The sequence below is a fragment of the Pteropus medius genome, unplaced genomic scaffold (assembly GCF_902729225.1).
Source record: "Pteropus medius unplaced genomic scaffold, Ma_sr-lr_union100, whole genome shotgun sequence".
In the NCBI taxonomy this organism is placed as follows: Eukaryota; Metazoa; Chordata; class Mammalia; order Chiroptera; family Pteropodidae; genus Pteropus; species Pteropus medius.
The window spans coordinates 7,494,852-7,520,725 of NW_024340698.1; the positions used below are offsets into that span (position 1 = coordinate 7,494,852).

Consider the following 25,874-nt stretch of genomic DNA (forward strand, 5'->3'; position numbering starts at 1 on the left):
TTCATATCATGAGGTGTTTATTTTTATACCAGGCATAGATTCTTTAAGAATGATTAATGTAGCAGATACACCATTAGCTCCTTGTCTTCATTGAACTTCCTGAGGAAAGCCTCAGGAAAAACTAAAGAGGCTAAAATCTTCAACACTTAAGCTGTGGGTATGTGGTAGCCAAAATGTAAATCTGGAATAACCTGGTATTTTTATATAATTTTTCAGTTATTTTTCCTTGTTGTCTTACAGATACACCAAATATGTGGTTGAGTCTGTTATGCATTTCATATCACCCCCCTTTCTCTCTCAAGGGGCACTGGAAAAAATCTTGCGATGTTAGTGTATGAATACTTTAGGAACTCAAGGTCAATTTCGATACTCCAATTTGTACCAATCTCACATGGAACACCTGAGAACTTATTTCAGAAAACTTATATGCTTGCTTCTTGGGGTATTTCATTATGTTTCTTTGCCTCAAGCATTTCCCATGCAGTTTTCTTGCATGTCATATAGATGTAGGAAGGAGAAAAAATATTGCGTCCAAGTAAAATAACACCTTTTAAAAATACTTGTGTCAGGTTACAATTAGGAGGCATTATTAACATTGGTTTAGTTTCTTACAGAATAAAGTTCTGGGAAACCTCATGATTTAGACTTCAAGTACTCATATTTATCTAGTTCTTTATTTACCTTCTTGATTGAATGAGAAAGAGAAGAGTGTGTACACGCATGTGTGTGTATGTGTGTTCTGTATTGACTCCTGATGTTATTGGATTAAATTTTCATTTTTCTATCTCTTTGACATATACACATATGTAAGTTACTTTGTGACATAGATTTCTTTTCACTGGCAATTATCAGATGCCAAATTCCCCCAAAGAAATTTACCATATATACAAGCATGTATTCTTATTTAATTTTGTGATTATTTTTGTTGTTGTCATTTTCAGATTTACCTGAAAAGCACTGTTATTTAATTACTGAAACTTTCTTTTTCCTTCCCTTTTTGTTTTCTTTTTAGAATTCTTCAAAGAACTACTTGAAAATGCAGAGAAATCCCTGAATGACATGTTTGTGAAGACATATGGCCACTTATACATGCAAAATTCTGAGCTATTTAAAGATCTCTTCAAAGAGTTGAAGCGCTACTATGTGGTGGGAAATGTGAACCTGGAAGAAATGCTAAATGATTTCTGGGCTCGCCTTCTGGAGCGGATGTTCCGCCTGGTGAACTCCCAGTACCACTTCACAGATGAGTATCTTGAATGCGTGAGCAAATATACGGAGCAGCTAAAACCCTTTGGAGACGTCCCTCGAAAATTGAAGCTACAGGTTACTCGTGCATTTGTAGCAGCCCGTACTTTTGCTCAAGGCTTAGCAGTTGCAAGAGATGTAGTAAGCAAAGTCTCTGTGGTAAGCACTATTTGCATTCTGTGTTTTTGTTTTATTTTGTTCCATTTAAAAAAAAAAAAGTTTGGAAGAGGTCGAAAAACAAATCAGCAGAATTCTGTCAGCTCAATAACAATCTTTTCTCTTCAAATCTTTCTTTTGCCTCTTCCTTCCTACACTTTGTCTTTATATATGTACATCATGTAATTATAAATAATACTATGATGAACATCTTCATATGTCATTGTCATTGTTTTCAGTGGGTTTTTTAGTAGCTATCCTTAGAAGTAGGATATATATTTACTTTGGAACCTTAATTTAAAATGGGTTTAATACCTCAATACTCTTTTTTCAGCTCCTAGTCTACTCCCCCAGTAGAAAAAGGAACATACATAGACAGGCTCCACATTAGATTGTTTCGAATGGCTATGTTTGAGCCTACTAGTTACAGTCTAGAAAATCATTTAACATCCATTACTATATGTTTTCTTGTTTTAAGGTGTACCCAGAGCTCTTAAGACAGAGTTTTCTATGACAATTAACATGGGCCACCTGTTCTTAACTTATGACCTTGTTTATAGAATTACCAATAGAGGAAATGAAATTGCAATATGTGGGCAAGAACAGATGAAATGAACCACATTTTCCTCATTCGTAAATTAAAGGAATTGGGCTAGACCAGTATTTTTTCAGACTGTTTTTCGGAGCTAGCTAAGGAGGTACTTCAGGGCCTCCTCGAGGAGAGGCAAGGGAGACGTGATTTCTAGTGGGTGAGACTATGTGAGCATCTGTGACTTTACCTCTTGGCTCCACCAGAAAAACTTTGCTTTCCTCAGTTTTATGCAGTAGGGTTTTCAGCAAAATTTCAAGGAGGAAAGGTCCTATGGTTTCTTCACCTCCCCCTCCTTGATGAAATGTGAAAACTTCTTAAGGCCTTCCTACTTCTACTCTTCCATGACTCAGTACCACTGAAGAAATAGAATACATTGGGGCAGTTACCTTTGCAAGACTGATCTTAGTGCTATTATCTTTAGGCCCTCGAAAAGCCAAATTTTAGTCCATTTCTAAAAAGTCCAGATACATGAGGACAACAGCTTCTGCTTAGGTCATTTGGTTGTTTTGAGGACTGGACAGCAATACAAACACCAAAATATCAACCTGATTGCCTGTCAGAGAGTTAATTTCAAGTTAAGGTGACCATATAATTTATTGTCCAAACCAGGACACTTATTGTCTAAATCAGGAGGTGCTTATTAGCAATCATACTCAGACAATATGTGCCACTAATTTTTGATAGCAAGCACGACTGTCTTAGGCAGACCAGGATGCATGGTCACCCCAGTTAGAGAGGAAACTTAGATTTACTAGAGTGAAGATACAAAGTCTAAAGAATTGTGCATTATTAGAAAAACAGGTGCTTATAGGATATTTCATATTAGAATTGGTGAGAATAAGGATTTGTTGATTGGTTGCATTCATTATTTTAGTTTTGTTTTTTCTCTCAAGGCCTGAAACTGTCAGAAAACAATTCCTTCTAGCATGTTTTTGTTCGCTCTTTTTACTCCTGATATTTTTATTGCAAATTGCAAAACGTTGTTGGGACATATGAGGGTAGGTGGGAGCAAATGGGGAGGTAATGGTTATCATTGAAGAAATAATCTGATTCCTAAACTTCTGCCAACTTCAGCAACCATGATTAATCTTGGAGATGCTCACATCGGAGTTCCTCAATAAGGCACATTTAATCCAGATCAAAGTTATTTACATTGTAGTTCACGTAACTCATTCCCTGCCGCCTTTCGATAATTCCTTGTATTCTTAAGCCGAATAGGTGGAAAGGTGCTGCTGTGTAATTTGCATGTCTGTGTGTGCATACATGTGTGTGCACACTCGAAAGGCGAGGAGAAATCCCCTTACAAGTGTTTGAAAAGTGGTTTATTTACAGTAACCACCTGCCTGCCTTTGAGTTGATTCCTAGGAAGGACCATGCAGCTGGCTCAAGCCTGTCTTGTTGTTAGCCTTACTTTGCAGGGTAGGAACCCCCTTAGGCAACTGAGACCCCAGGAACCCTAATTTGGGTGGAGGGTGGTGGATGAAGAAGGAGGCGGTTTTGAGATAGTTCATTGCAGGTTAAAAAATTGAGGAGTAGAAGGCTTGCTATTGTCCACATCAGCCCACCTCCAAAGGTTAAGGGGAAGTAAGTCATTATGGCTTCCCTGTATTGCATTCTTCTTCACCTGATTCTTAAAATAAGTGGGAAACTAGTAAGATTGACTTTTATATTTATGATTCAAACACCCTTCCCTATGCAATACAGAGTATGTGACCCAAAATGAAATAGTCAAAATCAATTTCTGACATTCCTTTGGTATAATTTTTTTTTAAAAAAAGACATTTCTTGTATACATTAATGTTAAGTTGTTTGAGAAAGTTACTTTCTAAATGTAACCCTAATTGTTTTTTAGAATTGATCTTTATTCCATATTCATTGTATTTTCATATCTGTCTAAGAGAAATGCCTAGTTATATGAGAATACAGTGAATACAAGCTTACAGAGCTTAATTTACCTTGGGTAAACATTACTAGCCAGTCATTTAATTGAGAACACTGTTTTGTGACTACTTTAAGTATTGCAATTAGAAACTTTAAAATGTTTTGCCTCACTACTGAGTTTCTTCTAGTCTTAAGGACTGACTTGCAATCAAACCTTTCAACTAAGATGGGAAAGTCATCAAAATTATATCATAATACATTCAGGCATCAAATCAGTTTTTAAAGGTGCTAAAACACAAATTATGTAAAAACCTATCTTTGTAATGTTTCTGTTTAGAAGCATGTAAGGAATACTTGCGCATTAGAGAAATATCCCTTACATTAATTTTTGGAGTACGACTACCAGTTAAACAGCTTTTAATAAATGACCTGGCTGTCAGAAATATTTCAAATTATTGAACATGTTGAAAAATATACATTTGATTAATAAAATAAGTAAGCTTTTCTCTTAGTTTAGATGCCCAAACAATGTTTTTTGTTATGGATTCCCACTCCTCTGAATGGCTGTTCCAAGTGTAGTTTGCGACTAGAGAAACCTAAGAAATAAACAGTGCTGTTTTTGGTTTCCAACAGGTTTAATTACCTTGGCCTGAAAAAGGCCTTTCAGAGTGGAGAATGTATTTCCTAATTAAAAAGAGCCACCTCACCTATTTCATCTACAAAGAGGTCTTTAATTTCAAATATGAAAAGCATCACAGTCTTGGGGCTAGTTATTGGATTCTTAACTTAGAGATGTTCTCACTTTTTCTTCATGAGTGGATGCCTTGGTTTTCCAGTTTACTTTTGCAACAGAAGGATTGTGGTTTTACATTGAGCAGTGATTTGATTATCACTAAGCTTTTAAAAAGCCATTAGTACCAGCAAACTTAACTTGGTTAAAGAGAAAGTCACTCCTTACTTTAAATATACTTGCCTTGCTAAAGTTTCTCTGCCTAAACTATCCAATGATTTCAGCTTACTTCATTGAGCTTTACAATTCAAACTACAGAAAAGTCCCTTTAATTAATAACAGATGGTTCAAGAATACCCCTGTGCTGCACATCTTTGTATTACTTATTTCATCTTTACTTGTCATGGTTTATGATACATTTCTTATTTACCTTCTTGTAGCAGCAGTTTTGCCTAGAAGGGTGAAGTCTGTTGTGGTCTTTTAAAAATGTACAAGTGGTTACATGCACCATGAAAATTAATAGCTCTTATGCCAAAAAGAGTTGCATTCTCATGGTTTCAATTAATGCTGACATAATGGGACTATGTCTATACCCCAACCCCAAACTACAGGGACTATAATTAGAAATTGGTGTCTTACCATTGTGATGTCTAAATGACTGTCCTGCCTTGAAAACAGTTTTCATTGCTCCCCCTTCATTTGTCTATTCACAATGCTCCAACACCTACAAGAGTACTATACAAATTATTTTGTCACTTTCCTGAATCATTATAAACATAAATTTTATAAATGGTCAATATAGAAAGCTTCTCAGAAGCAAAGTGTAGACATTTATTTAACCCTTAATGTTCTTTTCACTTACAACCTAAGAACTGGAATTGAAAGAGGAAGGTGGAACTCTAGATGTAGCGGGGGTAGAGATGGTGATGGTAGGAATGTGAAAAGTGTCAAGGATGGAATAAATCGAGATTATATACTCTCAAAACAAAAATAGAGTCTTCTACAAGGTAGTAATACAATGATGCTTCGACTTCTAGGTCGTAATTGAGTCTAATAATTTAAAACAAAATAAGACATACTTTCAAGTATTTATATAGCTTCAGTTTTATCTACAGTCAGTCTATCTACAAACATTCCTGAATGAATCCTAGCTTATTCCATATGTTTTGTTATGTCTTTAATGCTCTGTTATTGGGGAAATAGTTAGGAACCTCAACCTCCTTTCCTTGTGTGTACATTGACTTCAAAACTAGTTAGGGAGTTGTTGAATAAACTCATCACATCTTATCACATGTTTGGGTTCCCTATCTCTTTTACCATAAATTTGGGAAATATTTCCTGTTATTTTATTAGATGCTTATGTTATCAAGGAACAGATAAAATCTAGACCTTTTCTGTTTGTTTGGTACCGTTGGCTGTGCAAGAAAAAATGTTGCAGCCAACGTATGTTAGGAACTGAAATAAACTAAGAGAAAATGTGTTTTTAACTTCAGTACAGCATATTGACTGCCATCACTGTGTAATGTGGCTTAAGGCTCATTCTGAATTACTGAAATGAAATCCAGGCTGCATGAAGAGCACTGCTCCAGTGTTGTTGTTGTTCAGGCTGCTTGCAGTAGTTTTTAATGTGGCACTTGGAAAATACAGGTTATTTCATAGAAAATTTCAATCTATATTAAAGAGTGTTTGCAGACAAAGGGACTTTTCTGCAAAGACCTTATGGCAGAAATGGCATGCAGATATTAAGTTAAATGTATATCCTGAGGAAGGCAGGAATGACTATTTTTAAAAGAGTCTTAATAACTTATAAAGGAAATGAGGATTCTTTTCTCCACTGACTTTTACCAAGAAACACAGACCAGCTCCTAAAATCTAAATTCTAAGGCACCTCCTAGAGTTACCTTAACATTTAGAAAGACCTTGGTAAGTTTTGAAGGATTTTATAAGGCTTGAAAATTGGCTATTAATGTATTGTCGTTAGTGTTCCGTAACTCAGATTGATTTTGATTTGTTAATATAGAAATATTGAGTCCAGATGATCCCTTTCTATCATACTCCCCTGCAAAGTAAACAAATCAAACTACCCCATTCTTACATAGTCAAAACTTTTTTCTTATATAAGTAATGCCCCAGTTTCTAGTAGAAATTGACAATCTCTTATACATTTAGCTGAAATTCTTTCAAAATGTTAAAACTTCAGCAAAATGTGTTTTCTGTTTTGTTTTGCTCAAGTGAAATCTTTTCTCTCCACATCCAGCAGTGTTTCCTTGAGTCTTTGAATTCTGTGTGTATGTGTGTGGGGGTAATATGCATTTTTCTCACCTCTGTAGCATATTGAACCATTCTAAGGACATAACATTGGCTGAATAAGTCATTATTGTTTATTAAACAATATGTAATATCTAAATATCTAGTCAGAATTGTTCCACATAGAAAAGTTGCATCCTAACTTACTCTGTAACATAAAAACTGATTCATTTGGTCAATAAATTTGAAAACTGCAGATTCTTACTAGAAAGCATCCAGCCCTTTAGCTGAGTGTTCACTGTGTGTAGATACCCTGTGTACTGGGTCTGGGAGCAATGGAGAAGGACCAGCTCCAGGTGCTGCCCTCAAGGTTCCTATAGTCTATTATTGAAAAGAAGCCATTCAGATAACCATCAAGGGAGTCCAGTGTACCTGCCCTAGAACCAAACTGCTAGGGTTCAAATCATGACCATTTATTGGAAAATTTTGTGTGAGTCCCTTAATCTCTTTGGATCTCTGCTTCCTCATCTGTGAAATTAAATTGTAATATCTCATACAATTATTCTGAGGTTTAAATTAGTTAATTCAGTAGTTAATACAGATAAAGCACTTAGAGCAGAGCCTGGCACATAGTAAGTACTCTGTAAGTATATCATATAAATCAAGAAAATCCAATAAAAGCTATCAGTACACAAGTTATTCTGACAAAGAATATTTTCTTTTTTAATCTTGACATTAAGATTTTTATGATCATGAAACCATAGAAATTAAATAAGCATTTCCTCTCTGAGACCATTAATTCATTCTTTGTGTTGGTGGTTCAAAGGGGGAAGGGACGAGTGTGCAGTTTTCCATTCCGTGTTTTTTTCTAAATATCATTTTGAGAAACTAATCTCTATGAGAGATCTGAAAAATGTGACTTTTATAAAAGCAGTCAAAACCCTACCTGACTGCTACCTGACTCCTACCCCAGCTCCAAGGATTCTGGAAGTCACTGACATCTGGGCGCAGTAGACCCTCTGAACAAAGGGAAAATATGTCAAATATTAGTAAAGAGCTGTAACCTTAAGGAACAATCAGATTGATCATTTTCAGTGGTATGCCATACCATAGAGAATCAATATGTAACTGAGGATCAAAGGAAAGCCTTGGAGTATGGTTACCCCTTGGTTAATCGCCATGTAACATGCATGACCTTACCACTTGGTCTTGGGTCTTCTGGAGTAAAACTTCTTCTGTAAATAAGTTTTTTGAGAACTCAGGAGAAGTAATTTATTTTTAGTATTACAAGGAAGTAGAATGTGAATGAACTTGAATTTCTATTAAAAATTAATAAATTCTCAGAACAAGATATGACTGAGTCCACTATTATATTTGCTGTTGGGTGAAAGGTTTGCCTGTGGTATAGTGGAGAGACCACTGAGAGCTTGTGAAGGGGCACCCATCAGGGCCTGGTATATCATGATATGACAGCAAGAGCCACCACTGGATCAAGGAGATCCTAGACTTACCAGAAACTCCACAAGAGAAATTAAAGTGCCATACACTGTTTGGATTTTTTTTCCTTGTGGCAGTGGTATCCTTTTCGCTCTTTTACCAACCTACATCGCTTCTTACCAAGAAGCCCTCAAAGATTCCAAGAGAGAGGCAGCCGTTTTGTTTCTCCGCTGGGGTAGTCCATAGGCAGAAGGTAGAGCTGTTCCTTGGTACTCTGGGTTCACCATCCAGAGCTTGGGCAGGTCAGCGACCCTGGAGACCCAAGGCCTGTGGTGTGGTCACATTATTTTCAGTTTCTCTGGAGAAGTGAGCATTGTAGGGGACCCTTGTTTCTTTACGTCTTGTGACTATTTTAAAACTCTATGCTAGGGCCTCATCCAACACAAGGGGTTTATTTCCCAGGTTCTGAATTCCCTTCATGTAAAGTACTGCATGGTGGTCTGATTAGTGCTTATGAGATGAAAGACAGATTGTCTCCAACTTTGGTATTTAATATGTCCTTTCTCGTCCCAGTTTTCTTATATCTTCCCCATCTCTCTCCTCAGTTCTGGTATTATTTAATGTTTCCATAGCATGTTAGAGCTGAGTTCCTTGTGATCATTTTCAGTAGTTATACAAGAAATCATGTGCAGAGCATGAGCCAGTACTTAGCCAAAGCATGAAATGGAAAAACACTGCCAAATCCAGCTTCATAACCTTCTTTTAATAAAACTCTACTGTGTCATTTAGTTTCGTCTGTTTTTAAAACTTGAGCCTCCATCAACCTATTTGAGGAGAGGGTACTACAAGGTCCACTGCATAAGTGATTTAGACTTATAATTGAACTAAAAATACAATGGACCACTTCCTAGAGTTAAAAAAGAAAAAGAATGGGAAAAGACTTATTTGAATAAGAAATGTTTCTTGAATATAACAATCGAGTTTTAAATTTTTGCTTATTTTCTAAAGGTCTATAGCATTTTGGAATTTCTTTGTGTTTTCCAGAGCAGATTCCATATTATAAAAGAGAAATTTCTACTTGCATTGTTACCTAATCACAAATGCATTCCAGAATAATCCCTGGCACATAGTAGGTGCTCCATAACTATTCCTCGACACTTTAGTATTCTACATTTCTTCTTTCTAGAGTATTGTTTCCTCTTAAGCATAATATTCAACAAATTCCATGTGCTATTCTATGATATTTCATAGGCATTTATATAATAACTCTTTACCTCTCTAAAATTCAGCCATTTAGCTCTCTCACCAATGTGGAACCTAACTGAAAATAAAGAAGAAAACAACTGATACCTACTATTACAATTTAATAGATTCTGTTTAAGAAGGCAGTGAAACACGATATATCTGGGAAATAAGGTGCAGTGCTAGAGTCAAATGTATCAGGGTGACTGTCAGCAAGTTGATTCATCTCTTTGGCTTTGGTCTTCTTATCTTTTTAAAATTTTATTTAGTTTTTTTTTCATCGAAGAAAACATTTGTTATAGAACAAAATATAGAATTTTAATACATTTTTAAGATGAAAGAGAAAACTTCAACAAAATCTCAAATTTGAAGTAGGCTTATTCTGATTGTGCCCCATATATCTTTTTTTTTTGCAAAGCTACAAGGAGGTTTTCTTATCTTTTAAATGTGAAAACTGTACTCAGTGATCTCAAGTCCCCGTCTAAGACTTCTCTGATCCTATGATTTTCCAGCTGCTTCCTCTTTCCAGGCCTTTTTGTTTATCTGTAAAATGAGAAGGTAGAAAAGTGTCAACATCCTAATTATATGTGACTTATTTAAAGGAATAAACTTTTAGCTATTCAGAAAACCTAGCTGTCCAGAATGGCCATTCCTCCAGGGTGTTGTTTAGTCAAGGTTTTAATGTACATTAATACATGGTCAAAAGGACTGATTTAGTACCTGGGATTGGTTAAAACTGTGGAAAAGTCCTAATTCTTCATAGGAAAATTGACCTTATATAATTGCCATCTTGTTGTTGGATGTTTTCTCTCACTGCTTTTAGGCTAGAGTTCTGTTTGAGATAAGAGGGTGTGTGTGTTCGCGTGCATCACATAGGAGCCTAACAGGGTTAAGTTTTTCCCCTAACAGTACTAATCACTCCCCGCCCCAGGTTTCTGTTCCACAGGGAACTGTTGATAAGTGGTATCCAACTGTTGGACTGCCCTGCATCCCAACATCTGTTCACTGTGTTGGTATCCGCTTTCAAAAGTCTATGTTTGTAGAGCTGGTTGGTACTGATAGAGAGGAATGTCCTAATCCTCTGATACTGGGCTCCAAAAGAGGCAAGTGGGGCAGAGAATGAGAAGGCAGGAACTTTTGGTTAACTGCTAATGTGTGATACCTAGCCATAATCCTTTCTAAGCATTGATGAAAATAAGTGACAGGATGGGATCAGCTCTTCTATGCCCAAGATAATTTCACCTTTTGGAAGTAGGAAGATGAAACTAAGTCTCATTTCTCTGCAGAGGACAGGCAGCCCAATCTGGTTGCCTTACGAACTTTTAGTAGCCCCCAGTGACCTGCTATGTGGTGTCTTGGTTTCTTTCTGATGTTGAAGCCCCTTTGAATTCTAGCCATACACACAACTCCTTCCTATGCATCCAGCCTTATTTCCCACAATTCTTCAACCGCATTCTAAGATTCTCCGATGTGCTCTGTACGTTCTCTTACAGCTTTTGTTCATTTCATTTTTCCTAACTGAATGTTCCCCTTCTATTTGACTACTTAAATCCAAACCCTTCTTCAAAATTTAACTGAAGTCCACCTCTTTCATCAAGTGTTCCCTAAGGACTCCAAGCCTTGGAATTTCTTCAGATAACCCCAAGTTTAAATTTACTCATATTCTTCCCTGTAGAATACATTGTTTTTGCATTCTGCACAGCTATAGGCACAGAATAGAGTACACACTGGGTACCCTTCTAAAACTCGATCAGGGGGTTAAGTTACAAACATAGTCTTGTAGCCGGTGTGTTTATAAAGAAAGATGTGCTCATGTTCCAGACTGGCAAGGCAAACACAGTGATGGTAGAGGCCATAGCAGGTCATGCACCGTGGGCTGGTAAAGGTAGACTCTACTACTGTATTTCATGGCTGATCCTGGAAAGTTATTTGTAAAAAGACTTTGAAATAATTGAAGCATTTAATGTGAGTGAGTGTGTATGTGAGAAAGAGACCGAGATTGAGAGACAGACAGGGAGGAGGAATGGGAGGTACATGGAGCTTGGTTATTTAAGGTAATGCAATGTATATCCCTGCCCTCTCCCTTTTTCCCAGCACATACCTTCCTTTTATCTAATCTTGCTCTAGTCCACCTCTTCAGGAAGCAGGCCAGGCCTGCTAAATGGGATCCATCACAACTGATTCTTAAATCCATGGCCAAGCCTTTAAAGTCAACTTGATGGACTTGCAATTTCTGTGTCTGTCTTTGCCCCACCATTGTCTCTTTCTTCTCCCAAATTAGGTAAATCCCACAGCCCAGTGTACCCACGCCCTGTTGAAGATGATCTACTGCTCGCACTGCCAGGGTCTAGTGACTGTGAAGCCATGTTACAACTACTGCTCTAACATCATGCGAGGCTGTTTGGCCAACCAAGGAGATCTTGATTTTGAGTGGAACAATTTCATAGGTGAGCAAGTGATTAATGTATTTGTGTTACTGGAAATAACTCAGCTCCTGACCACAGAGAATATTGTCAGCTATGAAGTTTCTTTTCATTATTTAATGTTTGCCAGAGTTTGAACTGTACTCAAAGTTCATACCATTCTACAAATTAATGTTCTCTCGAACTAATGATGGCATTTCTAAAGACATTAGACACAGTGAATACCAAGTTTAATAACAAGAAAGTGACTTGTGACATTTTCTCCCCAAAGGTCAGTTTTAGTTATATATCATAGGCTTGTATCCATGTAAATGCTGGCATACAGTTATTACTGCACTGCGAAAGTGGCTTTTAAAATGTTATATCTGTTATATTGCAACCAAATCTTCTGTAAACCGTCTGGGTACTCATTGGAAATTTGCATCAGGTGAAATCTGATTGTGGAAATTTAGGGATTCTGTTTCTATAATGAACTGCTCTGAGGGGAATGGAAAAACTTTTGCCCTGATAGTTTTAAAGGTAAATATTCTCACATATACCTAAAACCTATAAAACCATTAATGGAACCAGGCATCAATATTAAGTAAAGTGGCCAGTTTCTGAGAGGGTTAATTATGATTTCTGGGGAAAGACAAATTAAGAATAATTTAAATGTCCAGTCATCAACTCCCTCGATGCCTACTTAATGTATATGTTCTGAAACAACAGTGTTGAACCTCCGAATGCTGAGTGCTAGTGGGGCCAAGCACACATACTAATACCTCACAAAAACAAACTCAGATTTGATCATCCCCAGTCATATTTGCATAATTTGAGAATTTGTGTGTCTTTATAAGGACTTATTTTCACATCATGGGAATATGTAGGCAATTTGCTGGCTTTCAGGGGGCGGGATTGGTGATAGGGATTGCTTTTTAGTCTGCATGAGAGCTAATTACCATATTAACTCTTTTTGAAAGTGCATCAATAAATTGGCTCCAACAGATTCTTGAGAACACTGACACAGGAAAAAAGAAGATGTGAATATTAAGCACTTCGGCACAATTGTAGCCTAAATAGCTCAAAGCTAGAAGACCTGAAAAAATCTTCTACACACAGAAAAGCAGAATCCCATGAAAGGGAAGGCGTAAGATCAGCAAAGACATACACGCACAAATGGCACATCATGCCCAGAATGAAGCCATGGGAGAGATTGTTGCTTTAGAATATTTCCCATGAAAATAAAAGCCCATGACATTTGCAGATCTAAAGTTGATGTTTTTCTTTCTCTCTTTTTAAATCACACCCTCACCCCAACACACAAATGTCAAGTTTGTAATTCACTTTTCTTTTTAAAAAAGTTGGTTAGCCTTTTCACTTTCTCCTGTAACATCTAACACACTAGTTCTCTGGGTAAAGGAGTGGAATTTGCCACACGATACAAAGAATGTATTGTGACAGTGATCTAGTTTTCCTTACTTTTCTACATATGCATCAGTAATAACGGACAGAAGGGTCTTGACCCTTGCACTATTCTATTATTCTAATGTTCTGGCTGAAACTATAACTTATCCTGTATTAAAATACAAATTCTTCTACATATTTTTCCAAGAGTTTGCAGGTCCATATCAAATCAAAACCATACTCTATCAACCAGGTACCCTAAAACAAGAAGGACTTAAGTTGTTGGTCTTATTGGTGTTTTAAAAATGACATATCTTTCAAGAAACAAAATTAAAACCTAGTGGAAATTGATAGGATTTTAAAATCAATTTTCCTCAGTTATTTTTAAATAATTTTTTTTTGGAGGGTGAGGTGTATAATTGTATCTAAACTTCATTTTTTTAATGGGTATTTTATTTTATTTTTTTATTTTTAATAAACTGATATAAAAGGCCAGGGATAGTAGACATTGTTAATCTCCAGTGCTTTTTCATGAAATTTCAAAAGGGTTTAATTAATTTGCTCTGGTTGCAGAATTCAGTCCCAATTTACATGCCTCTGCTATAAGTTCTTTTTTTATTTTTTTTTTCTTTGCAAGGAATTTTTCTTTCCTTTTTAAATGATTGCAGTTAATGATCAAGGGCTTTCTCCCCTACTTCTTTAAATCAGATCTTGGGGTTAAGTGGGGAAACTGCCAGTTGGGTCATGAAGCTTAAAATGGGGGTTTCTGATTGTTGGCCACATAGTACCTAGTGAGAAAGGGGCACTTTGTTGTTTGGGAGCGGGGAGCAACTCAATGCCAGTATCCTGAGCACTGAAATCGTCTAGTTGGACTAGACCCTTCAAAGAGACTAAGGATTTTTCCAAACCTGCCTTCTAGCTGCCATGTCCTCCCTTTCCTCTCTTTAACTGCATCTATTAAAGTATTGTCAGCCTTTATCAAGATAGATCCAAATATTTGAAACACCTTGGACTTGGTTTTGTTAAAAAAAAAAAAAGGCTGTTAATAATGAAACTTTCAGTCTGAAAAATGAAACAAATACTGCCCCCATACGTACCCCCACCACCAAAAATGTCAGTTTCTGGAGAGTCCCTAAACTATGCTTAGGTGCGTGCTCCTGTTCTTTATCACATACTGTGGTAGTATTAACATTGTTTGACTCTTAGCCAACTTTATTGTCACATGTTGCTGCCAATGGGAATTTAGTATTGGTGTATTGGGATTGCTGGTGGGGCACCAGCCAGTTCCTGGCAGGAGGCAGACAGTCAAAATCCTGTAAACAAGAGACCTGCAACCTAGATCAGCCAGAGGAAAACCAAAACTTCACACCAACCATCTTTGGATTTCACTAGGCGCTTCTAATCAAGGCTGGCTGCTGCAAGGAAGAGCCCAGTTGATAGCCAATCATGATTTCCCCTAGGGGTTAGGAGTAGCTTTGGCTCCTGGGCTGCAGGCCATAGGCCGAATGTGCCCTCATTCACATTCTTCAGCTGCGCAACACACAACGCCATGGCACCGGCCCCAACAAAAGCCAGGCTTCACTTTCTATTCCCAGGCCCTTGTGTATGGCCGGGCCGGCTCAGAGTTTACAAAGACGCCAAAGAGCCAGAAGAATTGGGGTTTATGTTTCCTTTCACTCTTTCACAAACACATTAGTGATCTGGCCTTTCCTCACCACTAGGAGAATAAGTAAGTTACAAAATGTGCTGTTTTCTCTTGTTTAAATTCTGCATTTTGGATGTTTATTATCTGTCTATTCATAATATTTTTATTTGGAGCAACGGCTGACTTCTCAGCAACGAAGGAATGTCCTTTCTGTACATGACAGCTCTGCTGCTTTGACAATGATGAACACATTTAAGTTGTGCTCCACTTGTTTACAAAAGTCTCCTTTTGCTAGCACATCAAAAGCATTTTTTTCTCTCCTCAAGTACAATGGTATATTCATGCTGGCAGCCTTTACTTAGAGGTTGGAAGCGTCAGTCACTTTATTGGTGCATACCACGATGCAATCTGAAACTTCATTTGTTATTACTTTAAAAAAATTGCATTTCATGGAAATCTATTTGTGGTTTGTGACACTGGAATTGTAGTTTAGAGAAATGACCCTGTGCTTTAAAATGCTATGTTGCATTTGTTCTAGGTTGAACACGAAAGGTTGATGACCAAATTTGGTTTCATTGATATGCTGATGCCGAAACTCCTTTTCACTAGAAAGCTTAGGTAGAAAGAAGTTCAGCTGTGGTCTGCAGTGCTCTTTGAGAAAAGACACACAATCTTCTGAAAACTAGTTCTTCTAGCAGCCTTGGGCTACCTGAAGGGTGTGGACAATGTGAACCTAACTGTCCTTTTCCTGCCTTGCTTTAAGCACTAGAGTGTAAAGGGTAGAGAACATGATTACATTTACAATTTCTTCTAATATTGTCCAATAAGTATCAGGCAAAAATACTAAATCTCATAATTACAACAGATATGCCTGGAAAGGAAACTTTAAGAGATTCATTGTGTGCTAGAAATTTCTAGACTCTGCCAACATAAAAGTGACTTGCAGAGTAATCAGTGAAGACACGCTATTGAGTACATGGTTTGTGTATACTGTGTTGTGTTGTATTTTCACTTAAATAAAAAGAGGTACATCTTTTGCTTTAAAGTAAATCATGGCCCTTCTATGTGAAATGAGAATTTTTCTTATTCCAAAAATTACATTTTTCAAAAGGTCATTATTTGAAGTCATTAAAATTCATAGGAATACTTTGTATTTTCTAACTGCGAAAGATCTAGAAGAGTTTCATTTAAAAAATTAAAGAATTGGTATGCCAGGATTTTAACTGATGTATATTTTGACTCTTGTAAATGGAACCCGAAACGAAAAGATCCTAGGAAGTCTGAAGGAACTGGCATGTTATTCTGCCTCCAGCCTTGGGTTTGTCAGCTGGGAGCTAGCTCAGAGTCTTAACAGTGACAGCCACAGACACACAAAGGAATAACCAGTATAATAGAAGATTCCTGATTGGGTTTCCTTGCTGTGGAATGAAGCATTCATCTGGCTACTTCACACTTTAAAGAGCTAGCGATACACAATGACTTAATGTAATTTGGTGTAATAGAAATAGATATAAAAACCATGAATTGATTATGATGTGTGCCTTCCCCTCTACACCCACAGGAAACAAAGACAGTAAAATAATCAGACTGATTACCCAAGGCTGAACTAATGATTTACTTTTTATGCTGTGTTCTTTTCCAAACCTCATGTTAGATGCTATGCTGATGGTGGTAGAGAGGCTAGAGGGCCCTTTCAACATTGAATCGGTCATGGATCCCATCGACGTGAAGATTTCTGATGCTATTATGAACATGCAGGACAATAGTGTGCAAGTGTCTCAGAAGGTAAACTACTGGGAAGGAGAGCTGGAGGCACCCTCCAGCTTGTGTTATGACTTCCCTAATATGATCACACTTGCTCCCATGCAGGTTTTCCAGGGATGTGGACCCCCCAAACCCTTGCCAGCTGAACGAATTTCCCGGTCCATCTCTGAAAGTGCCTTCAGTGCTCGCTTCAGACCAGATCACCTAGAGGAACGCCCAACCACAGCAGCTGGCACTAGTTTGGACCGACTGGTGAGCAGTTTGGCAGGAATGGTCATGTTTAATAACAAAGTACTGAAAACATTTGCTCAAAATGCATTTTTAGCTTACAAGTGTATCAAGTGAACCGTTTCTAGCAAATTGCATATGAGGATCAGTAGATCTGCCTCTCATTTTCTAGCTCAGAAAGTTCCTATGTAGTCTAGGAAATGTGATGCAATGTCTTATCTCAAAACCTCCCTGTCGTTTCACCATGTATTTACTAAGCATCTACTATGAGCCCACCATTGTGCTAGTTACTGGGCAGCTCAGAGGAATAAGATGGGACTTTGCTCTCATAAAGCCCCAACAGAGAGGGAAGTGCAGATATTCGAGCTTACTAACTAAGGTGATATATAGTAAATGGTAGGGTAGGAGAAGGATGGGAAAATGTAAGCAAACTGCTTTATCCATAGCAACATGCTCCAAATACAATAGTAGGAGAGAACATAAAGGAGGGCAAGGAGCACAAATTTCACAGAGTGGACAATATATAAGCTTGATCCTGACTATAAAAGGCTTGCAAGAAGAGACTGTGTCTTATTTGTATTTACAGGGCACAGAACTTGGTGGGCCTCAGATGTTAGTTACAATGGAGAGGTAGAGTGAACAGTGGACCTAGGCAACTCCTTTAGAATATTTCAACTCTTAATTCATTTGAGTGATTTTGTACTTCTAAGTATAAATTTGATCTTCATTTTCCTCTAGTGACTAAAGTAAAAATGAATTCCATATCACTCTGGAGATACTTTAAAAATGATCAAAACGTAAAATAGTTTTGTGCTGTTTTCTAGAGGTCTCTATTTTTTACTTCTTAATTAGGTTACTGATGTCAAGGAGAAACTGAAACAGGCCAAGAAGTTCTGGTCTTCTCTTCCTAGCAATGTTTGCAATGATGAGAGGATGGCTGCAGGAAATGGTAATGAGGACGACTGTTGGAATGGAAAAGGCAAAAGCAGGTTAGCCTCCGTTGCATGGATTTGTAATCTCTCCCTTCCTAGATGCCTGGGTAACCTTCAGAGAAGGTTTTCTCAGTTGTCAAATCTAGAGAGGTATCATGAAGCAATTCACAGTAGGTATCAACAGCATGGAAGGCTTCTAGACATTCTTAGGAATGGTCTTTGCCATAGAAGTATTGGGAAAGCACCCAGCTAATTGTACTGGGGCAAAAGTTTGTGATAGTAGTCATATTCTGGTATTATGGCTCCAACCAGGGATCAAGCTGTTTCAGTAGTGTCACTTGAAAAATTTTTAATACCTGTGGTTCTTTGCCCAGTGGCCTGGCCTTATAAAGCACCATATCTCAAAAGCCCCAACAGAGAGGGAAGTGCATCATTGTCTTATTTGATGATATCCTGTGTTCCTCCCGTACCGTACACACTCAATAACTTAAATACCCACTCTATCTCAACACTTTACTCTGACCCACCAACCTCTGCAAAAGGGTAGCTTTCAAAAAGGTCATGGTCAAATTGGAGAAATAATATGTACCCAGGAAAAGGAGAAATTCGTGTTCATTAGAAATGGAAGAATGTCCAGTTAATTGCACTCAATGGAAATACTAAAATCTAGGTAGCAATCTTTCAACTTCTGTAACTTTTGATTTTTACTGATCATCTCAATGGGGTCATTTCTCATTTCAGGTACCTGTTTGCAGTGACAGGAAATGGATTAGCCAACCAGGTCAGTAATCCGGAGGTTCAGGTTGACACCAGCAAACCTGACATACTGATCCTTCGTCAAATCATGGCTCTTCGGGTTATGACCAGTAAAATGAAGAATGCTTACAATGGGAATGATGTGGACTTCTTTGATATCAGTAAGCATTTGTGGTTCTAAGGTACAAATTGTTCTTGTATGCCTCGTGATGAGAACAAAAGGAATGAAATTCCTGGTTTTTTTTTAATAGATGATGAAAACAGTGGAGAAGGAAGTGGAAGTGGATGTGAATATCAGCAGTGCCCTTCGGAGCTTGAGTATAACGCAACTGACCACTCTGGGAAGAGTGGTGATAAAGCCAGCTACGCTGATACCTGTGTTAGGGCACAGCCCTACCTCCTCACTGTTTTCTGCATCTTGTTCCTGGTTATGCAGAGAGAGTGGAGATAATTCTCAATCTTAGAGAAAAAAATGTTCATCATCAAAAAAGTTAAAAGGCACCGGTTATCACTTTTACAACATCTTAGTGACTTTGCTTTTCAAATGAATGGACAACGATGTACAGTTTTTACTGTGTGGCCACTGGTTTAAGAACTGCTGACCTTTTTTTTTTTTTCCTTCAGTTTTGCAGGAAAAGGGGACTTGTATGTTAAGTCAGTTTTTGGTTCCCCAGAATCATGATAAATGTGGCTAGCAGTGTAGGTACAGAACTGTAGTTAGTTGTGCATTTGTGATTTTATCACACTTGTTTGTTTGTTTTTTTTTTGTTTTTGTTTTTGTTTGTGGGTTTTTTCTTCAATTATGATCTCACCTTGTTTCTTACAAGAAAACCAGGGTCCTTTCTTGGCATGTAACATGTACGTATTTCTGAAATATTAAATAGCTGTACAGAAGCAGGTTTTATTTATCATGTTATCTTATTAAAAGAAAAAGCCCAACAAGCAGTAAAATTTCCATTTATTCCTGTTTTAGTTGCCTTTTCTGGAGAGAAGAGGAGATGATTCTGTTTTTTTATTGTTAAGTTAGGCCAGAATGTGAAGGCATAAGGAGGCTTATAAGCCACTTGTCAGGTGTATTCAAGCATCAATACAAAAAGAATGTTATATTTCATTTATAGCTGGTGACTGGAAGAGACTGCAGACTGCTCATTTTGGTTGAGTTGAATTGCATAAATTGCATAAAGATCACATATAGGTTTATTTCTTGAGCCCACTTATAGTGTAACCCATTTAGAAGACTCTTAATACATTTCCCCTAGCAAGATATAAAGCCATTCAGGATATCCCAGTTATCACATGTTTACACTTAGTTTAGAGGCGAGTTTTCGTTCATTTGTTTTTTTTTGTTTTTGTTTTTGTTTTTGTTTTTTTTTATCCAGGTAAGTTAACAAGCCACTATGTGCTTGCTGGTCTTCATGTCCACACTTGACCCTCTTTAAATTGGTATCCCAATGACAGAAATAAGTGGCCAACTATCTCATTTGGTCCCCTGTGCTATAGTGTTACAGATTTCAAATCCAGCCATACAGAGGGAGCTGTCTGGGGGCTAGATAAAATTGGGGTAGGTACAGCCTGGGCTCAGGGAATAGCATTGACTCTTGAGCAAAATTTTTAATCAGCACATTTGTATTTGCATTTGCTTTGGGGTCCTAGTTTTTTAAGAGATTCTAAGGTGTCTTATTTGAGTCTGTTTCTTGCTCAGCCCCCGCTAATCTGAGAGGCGAAGGACTTGCAGTGGTTTATAGCTGTATGCTACCCTATCAGCCAAGAAGCCCACTTGGTGGAGACCTGGGTATCTAGATTTTCTTCCATGTGTTAGTTTTTTTTTTGGAGAGGGGAGTTAGGAGGAAGAGTGGGAGTAAGTAGAGCTGTAAAGACTACATCTTAGTGGTGACCCTTAGCCAGGTGGGTGAACTGGCAAAGGCCTTATTTGTTGTCTCAGGCCAAAGACTAACTGCCTTGGCCCCTTAGGCACCCTTTCCTTGTGTCCTTACCAAATGACAGCTTGTAAAACTGTAAGAATGTAACAATTCACTTTAAAAAGAGTTTCCAAAAGTCTTCAGAAAGAAAATTCTGCAAGTCTCTTCCTGCTTTAGACAGCCATTAAGATCCTAATGAATTCTATAGACGTTAAAACCCACAGAGAGGATGTTTGTGTTATTGTTCAATCTTTAGTTATAAGAGTAATTCTCTATTTTTATATTGAAACATAATTACTTGATAGCTCAGGGTCTACAATTCATTCAACTTTTAACACCAAATTCTGCAGAATGGTCAAAATGGCATATCAGGGGCTGTTGTAAACAGAGGCTTAATTTTATTAGAAGTAGCCAGTTATTTATTAAAGCATGATGTTAATAAAATGGGCATATTCTGGCTGGTGTGTATAAGTGTTTTTTTGTTGTTGTTGTTTTCGTTTTTGTTTTTTTAAGACAAACATCACAGGAGACATAAAATTGAAAAGGAACTCCATTTATGTATGAGGAAAAATGGATTGTAAATAGCTAAGCTGCCTTGTGAGAACTTGGAAAATGTGCTAATACTTAGTAACTACCTCAGTTGTGAGGAATTTCCTTTTTTGCTTAGACTATTACTTTTACTTGGTAGAAATGAAACTGGTCTCCAAAATGTGGCTCGAAGAGTTATCCCCATAGACCTTGTTGATTGTTTTTAATTTAAAATGTTGAACTCTACCCAACTGTTTCTTTCAGTCAGGTTCTCTAAACCAATAACATTTTCCGAATTAAATATTCTTGAAGGTTCTTCTGGACTCTTACTGCTTTGTTTTCTTTCTTTGCATTTTTTTCCCCTGTTACTCTTTTATTATTTAAATTGTCTCTTGCTTTTGAACTTGAACTTTGAAATAAACAAATCGTAGATTTTTCCATTCAGGTCTGACTGGATAGCTCTTGGCTTCTAACCAGCTGGCAGGCTCCTCCTCCCCCCTAAGAAAAGAATAAAGGCAAGTTGAATATTTTAAAACTTTAAGAGTTCACAGTATGAGGTAGAATAAAAGCTGTTAGGAGAATGACTTTTTCAAAGCCTCGGTTAATAACATAGGAAGAGTTTATGTTTTACAAAGTCATTTTTAAATTATTTTTCTTTCAAACACTTCACCCACTCCCTACCTTAAGAAAAAACATTTTGCGACTCTTAGATTTATATTTTATTTCAAAAAATAGTAATTAGCACCTACTATTTTGATAAAAGAAAAAGCACAAAGAATTGACTTGCATTTTTTAACTTTAGTTCCAGTTAGAAATTTAACAGTTTACATGAAGTAAAATTTATCATTTGTGATTACAGAACCAAAATAAAAATAGGTGTAGATAGTTGATGCTGCACTTAGATTTTAAGTAGGTAATATATTGCCAGGATTTAAAAACCAAAACATATATAAATATATAAAGGTATTAAGTGAAAGTTTCCCTCCCGATCCTGGCCATTTACCCGCAGACCCTAGATAAACTTATTAGTGCGTGTGCGCATATATGTATGTGTGTATATGTGTGTGTATATATAAAATCTTCTGAAGTTTCTTTATACATATACAAGCAAATACAATTAGAGATTTTTCTTTTCTCTTTTTTTTTAATGAAATGCAGCAAAGTATGCCCTATAATGTCTTTTTTTTTTTTTTTTGGTTAACTTAAAAAGTATTGAGAGGAGGGCTCCCTAAAGATACAAATTCCTATTCTAAAGGCATGGTTTCTTAGTGGTACCACATATTGGATTTTCACTGGATTGTGGCCAAGATTAGGTCATTTTTCAGGAAACATTGACTTGAAACAGGAGCAATTTGGCATTATAGCCATATAATCACAGAGTGCATAATCAGAATGTTTTCTGTTCACGTTAAGGTTAATTTTTAGTTTAATTGTTTTCATATCTTTACCAGTGAGGAAGACATTGGCCAAAGCAATTGGGAAGGTCCTCTTAGAACACAGCATATTTTAATACCACTGTTAATGTTTCAAATGGTTCAAAGGAAATGTTATGCCTTGGACTTTACTCATTCTATTAGAATAAAGTACTTTTAATGTTTTCTCAGTCCCAAATTCCTTGAAGCAGCATCAACTGCCACCCAGGATAAAGATGAAAGTATTAGTAGGAAAATGTGTAACTAGATCTTCTTGGTTACTGCATGAATTATCTGTCCAATGGTAAAGGAGTCGTTATTATATGTAAATAATTGTCCAAGTTCAGTTTTCATGTAAGGTTGAATTTTTACTCATCAGTGTTTGAAGAGACTTCTAAGTTCGGTATTAATCAGTAAAATCTACAGAAATCCATTTCTTGCCATGAATGTCCACGTGTGGAATTAAATGCACATTTTTACTCTGCTTTTGACATTTCTTAAAGGCATTAGGAATTCTGGAAAAAAAAAAGCACAGGATTGTTGGAAAGAAAAAGGTTTTCATGCATCAATCCTACCAGGTAAAAGTTGATGGTGTAGTTAAAGAATGAAGATAAAGCATGTGAGTGATGACCCAAAACGCTTTTCTAAAGGGTTTTATGGTCTTTTTCTCTGGGCTTTTGGGAAGTTTTGCAACAACTTCAGGTGCTACTCTGTGCTCTGTGTTTCTTATGACAGGATTGGAAGTGTGTGTGTGTGTGTGTGTGTGTGTGTGTGTGTGTGTATACAATCATCTATACACAGGGATTTGTTTGTGTATTTTCAAACACTTAATCTCAGGTAGACCTTACCCTGTCACTTACATGCTGCCTTTCCCCTCCTGTCAGTGGCATGTGCTTGGGGAATGCAGGCTAGTTTTAGCGATAGCCTAAGGGAAACATAATTAGGAAGATAAGTCTCCTGCCAAGGAAAAACACACACATGCACATATAAAATGCATTCCAGATGGAATTTCTTAGATTTAGCACTGCCTGGGATTTGCTTCATCACTATCAATAACCTAAAACCATTGGTAACCTGCTGTTCTTGGGGACTCGCTGTTAAGGGCAGTTGGTACCAGGTTGGTCACAAATAAATAATCATGGTCAGTGGATGGCTTTCTGAACCCACATTAGAATCTCAGATCGCTTTTCACTGCATTTGCCTTTAAAGGTTTTCAGTGTCCTTGCTCTCACTTTTGAAATATAATGAAACACTTTGCAGTTTCAGTTCTGAATACTTTGCAACAAGCTCTGGCAGCAGCAACAAACCATCATTTGGACATATTTACTGTAAAAAGAAAAATGATTATTTGCTGTTTATTCACCATAATCTCAACTGAGCAATGAGGTGGGATAGACAGACCTGTGTGCTCGGCACCAAGGCCAGGCCAGGTCAATTATCTCACACATTCCTGCAGAGTAGAAATTGCTCTATTTTAAAGATGTATGAAAAGACTCAAAAAAGTTAAAGTTAAGGTAATTTGCCCAAGGGTGACAGAAAAGAAATGTAAAAAGCAAATTTGGGATGTGGTTCCACAGTGTAGCATTTAGCACATCTGCTTTACACTCAGAAGGTCCTGGGTTCATGCCACAGTGGAGCCACAGTCCATAGTCTATGGCCATGCCACCCTGAACAAGCCTGATGTCTGATCTCAGAAGCTAAGCAGGGTCAGGCCTGGTTAATACTTGGATGGGAGACCACTTACGAAGACCAGGTGCTATAGGCATAAATAATAATAATTTTAAAAAGCAGATTTGGAACAGAAATTGGCCTGCCACCAGGGACTATTTATTTCAAGTGCTACCTTTCCTTCGATTACTCTTCCTCCCTTATTCCAAACAGTTTAAATCATCAGGAATGGATGAGCTTGTCAGACTTGCCACATGTCAGCTATCTTGGCCCTGTATAATGGTCAGATTAAGGGTCACAGCAGACAGTGGTTGACTTGGCAGACCTGAGTACAGGGGAAGGGTCAAGGACCACCTGGAGATAAATCTTGTAAGGTTTTTTTCTAACCTCACATAGTGGTTCCTTTGCTCAGTGTATTTTAATGCAAAAAGAGCTCAGATGATTGTGCATGTGACCTCTATGTGCTAGTTCTGGAAGAACCTACATTAAGACAAGTGATCCTGTTCTTCCTCTCTATAACAGCCTCCTAAGACTCTGTGTGAAAGGGTTCTAGGAGTGCCCTAGAAACTGCATTGTTGAGAAGTGTCAATTTACTGAACACTTAAGTAAACACAGTCTGTTGAGAAAAATACCATGTTCTACAATATGGTGAATTCATATTTGCTTAATTAGCTGTAGATTTGTGAGGAGATAAATAAATCTTGGGATAAATGGGGCTCAGTGGATGTAATCTGGGCTTCTTAACCCATTTCCTGTTTGCCCCGAGAATACTTGCCAGTGTCGCTTGCAGCTGCAGTGTTTACCTGAGATAACTCGCAGATTATAGTCCTAATCTCACCCCCATAGTTTGCCATCCACCTCCCATGCTTTTCAGAGAATTACATCAAGACAGGACTGATGCAGTTGGGACAGCTCATTTGAACAGAAAACATAATGAATGATATGAAGAAAAGGATTGCAAAGGGGAACAAATGTAGCCAGATTCTGTGGTAAACTTATAGCATTGAAGTGGTATGACGAAGGAGGTGCCAGTGTTGTCAACATTCCACAATGATTCTGTGAAGTAGACAATAGAAATGGAAAGAAGACTAAGAAACCATGTGTCATTGTGGATCGCAATGAGAATACGGAAACAGTGGACTCGGCTGATCGGATGCTCACTTCTTATCCAACTGAGTACAAAGGAACGAGTTTTGGTGTAGGAAATTCACTGCCTTCTAAACATTTCAGTGCTGAACTCCTACATTCTGTTCAAGAAGGACAATTCTGAGCACACGATCAGCCACGTAAACTTCAGACTGACGTTGAAAGAATGCCGGGAAAACAACATGAGCCAGGGCAGCAACATCTTTGAAATCGTCTGTGCTCTGATGTTAAACCTCTTTGTTTGTCTGGAAGACACTTACCCAAGAGCATACCACTAACATCAGAGAAACAAATTCCAACTGGTTGCTGCAAAGTTTGCTGCTCACACAACGACAAGGATGGGGAGACGATCCGGAGAGAAATGTTCTGCTTTGTGTTCTGTGCTTTGAAATTTACCTCATAAAAAATTATTAAATACTAATTATATACATTTCTGTTACATTAGAATTAGAGACAAGTTTAGTTTACAAATAACTCCAGAACAGTTTTTATATTTTTGTGTTGAAAATCAGTCAGATTTGCTTCAGCCTCAAAGAATGT

At 37.4% G+C, this 25,874-nt stretch overlaps 1 protein-coding gene and 1 pseudogene across 1 annotated transcript; both read left to right on the forward strand.

Moving 5' to 3' along the window:
* The first annotated feature begins 1,011 nt into the window (after positions 1-1,011).
* Positions 1,012-21,038, forward strand: GPC4 (glypican 4). Its single transcript, XM_039875312.1, has 7 exons — positions 1,012-1,404; positions 11,812-11,977; positions 16,636-16,766; positions 16,851-16,997; positions 17,826-17,962; positions 18,647-18,822; positions 18,913-21,038. The coding sequence occupies exons 1-7, from the start codon at positions 1,060-1,062 to the stop codon at positions 19,110-19,112; spliced, it is 1,302 nt and encodes a 433-aa protein (XP_039731246.1). The 5' UTR covers positions 1,012-1,059; the 3' UTR covers positions 19,113-21,038.
* A 3,131-nt stretch (positions 21,039-24,169) lies between these two features.
* Positions 24,170-24,285, forward strand: LOC120613140 (uncharacterized; annotated as a pseudogene).
* Positions 24,286-25,874: the final 1,589 nt, after the last annotated feature.

Bases quoted from the DNA above. Each gene is read 5' to 3' on its own strand.
- GPC4 (XM_039875312.1), top strand. From the start codon at position 1,060: ATGTTTGTGAAGACATATGGCCACTTATACATGCAAAATTCTGAGCTA. The intron at 11,978-16,635 runs GTGAGCAAGTGA...ACCTCATGTTAG, and splicing joins TGAGTGGAACAATTTCATAG to ATGCTATGCTGATGGTGGTA. The intron at 16,767-16,850 runs GTAAACTACTGG...GCTCCCATGCAG, and splicing joins GTGTGCAAGTGTCTCAGAAG to GTTTTCCAGGGATGTGGACC.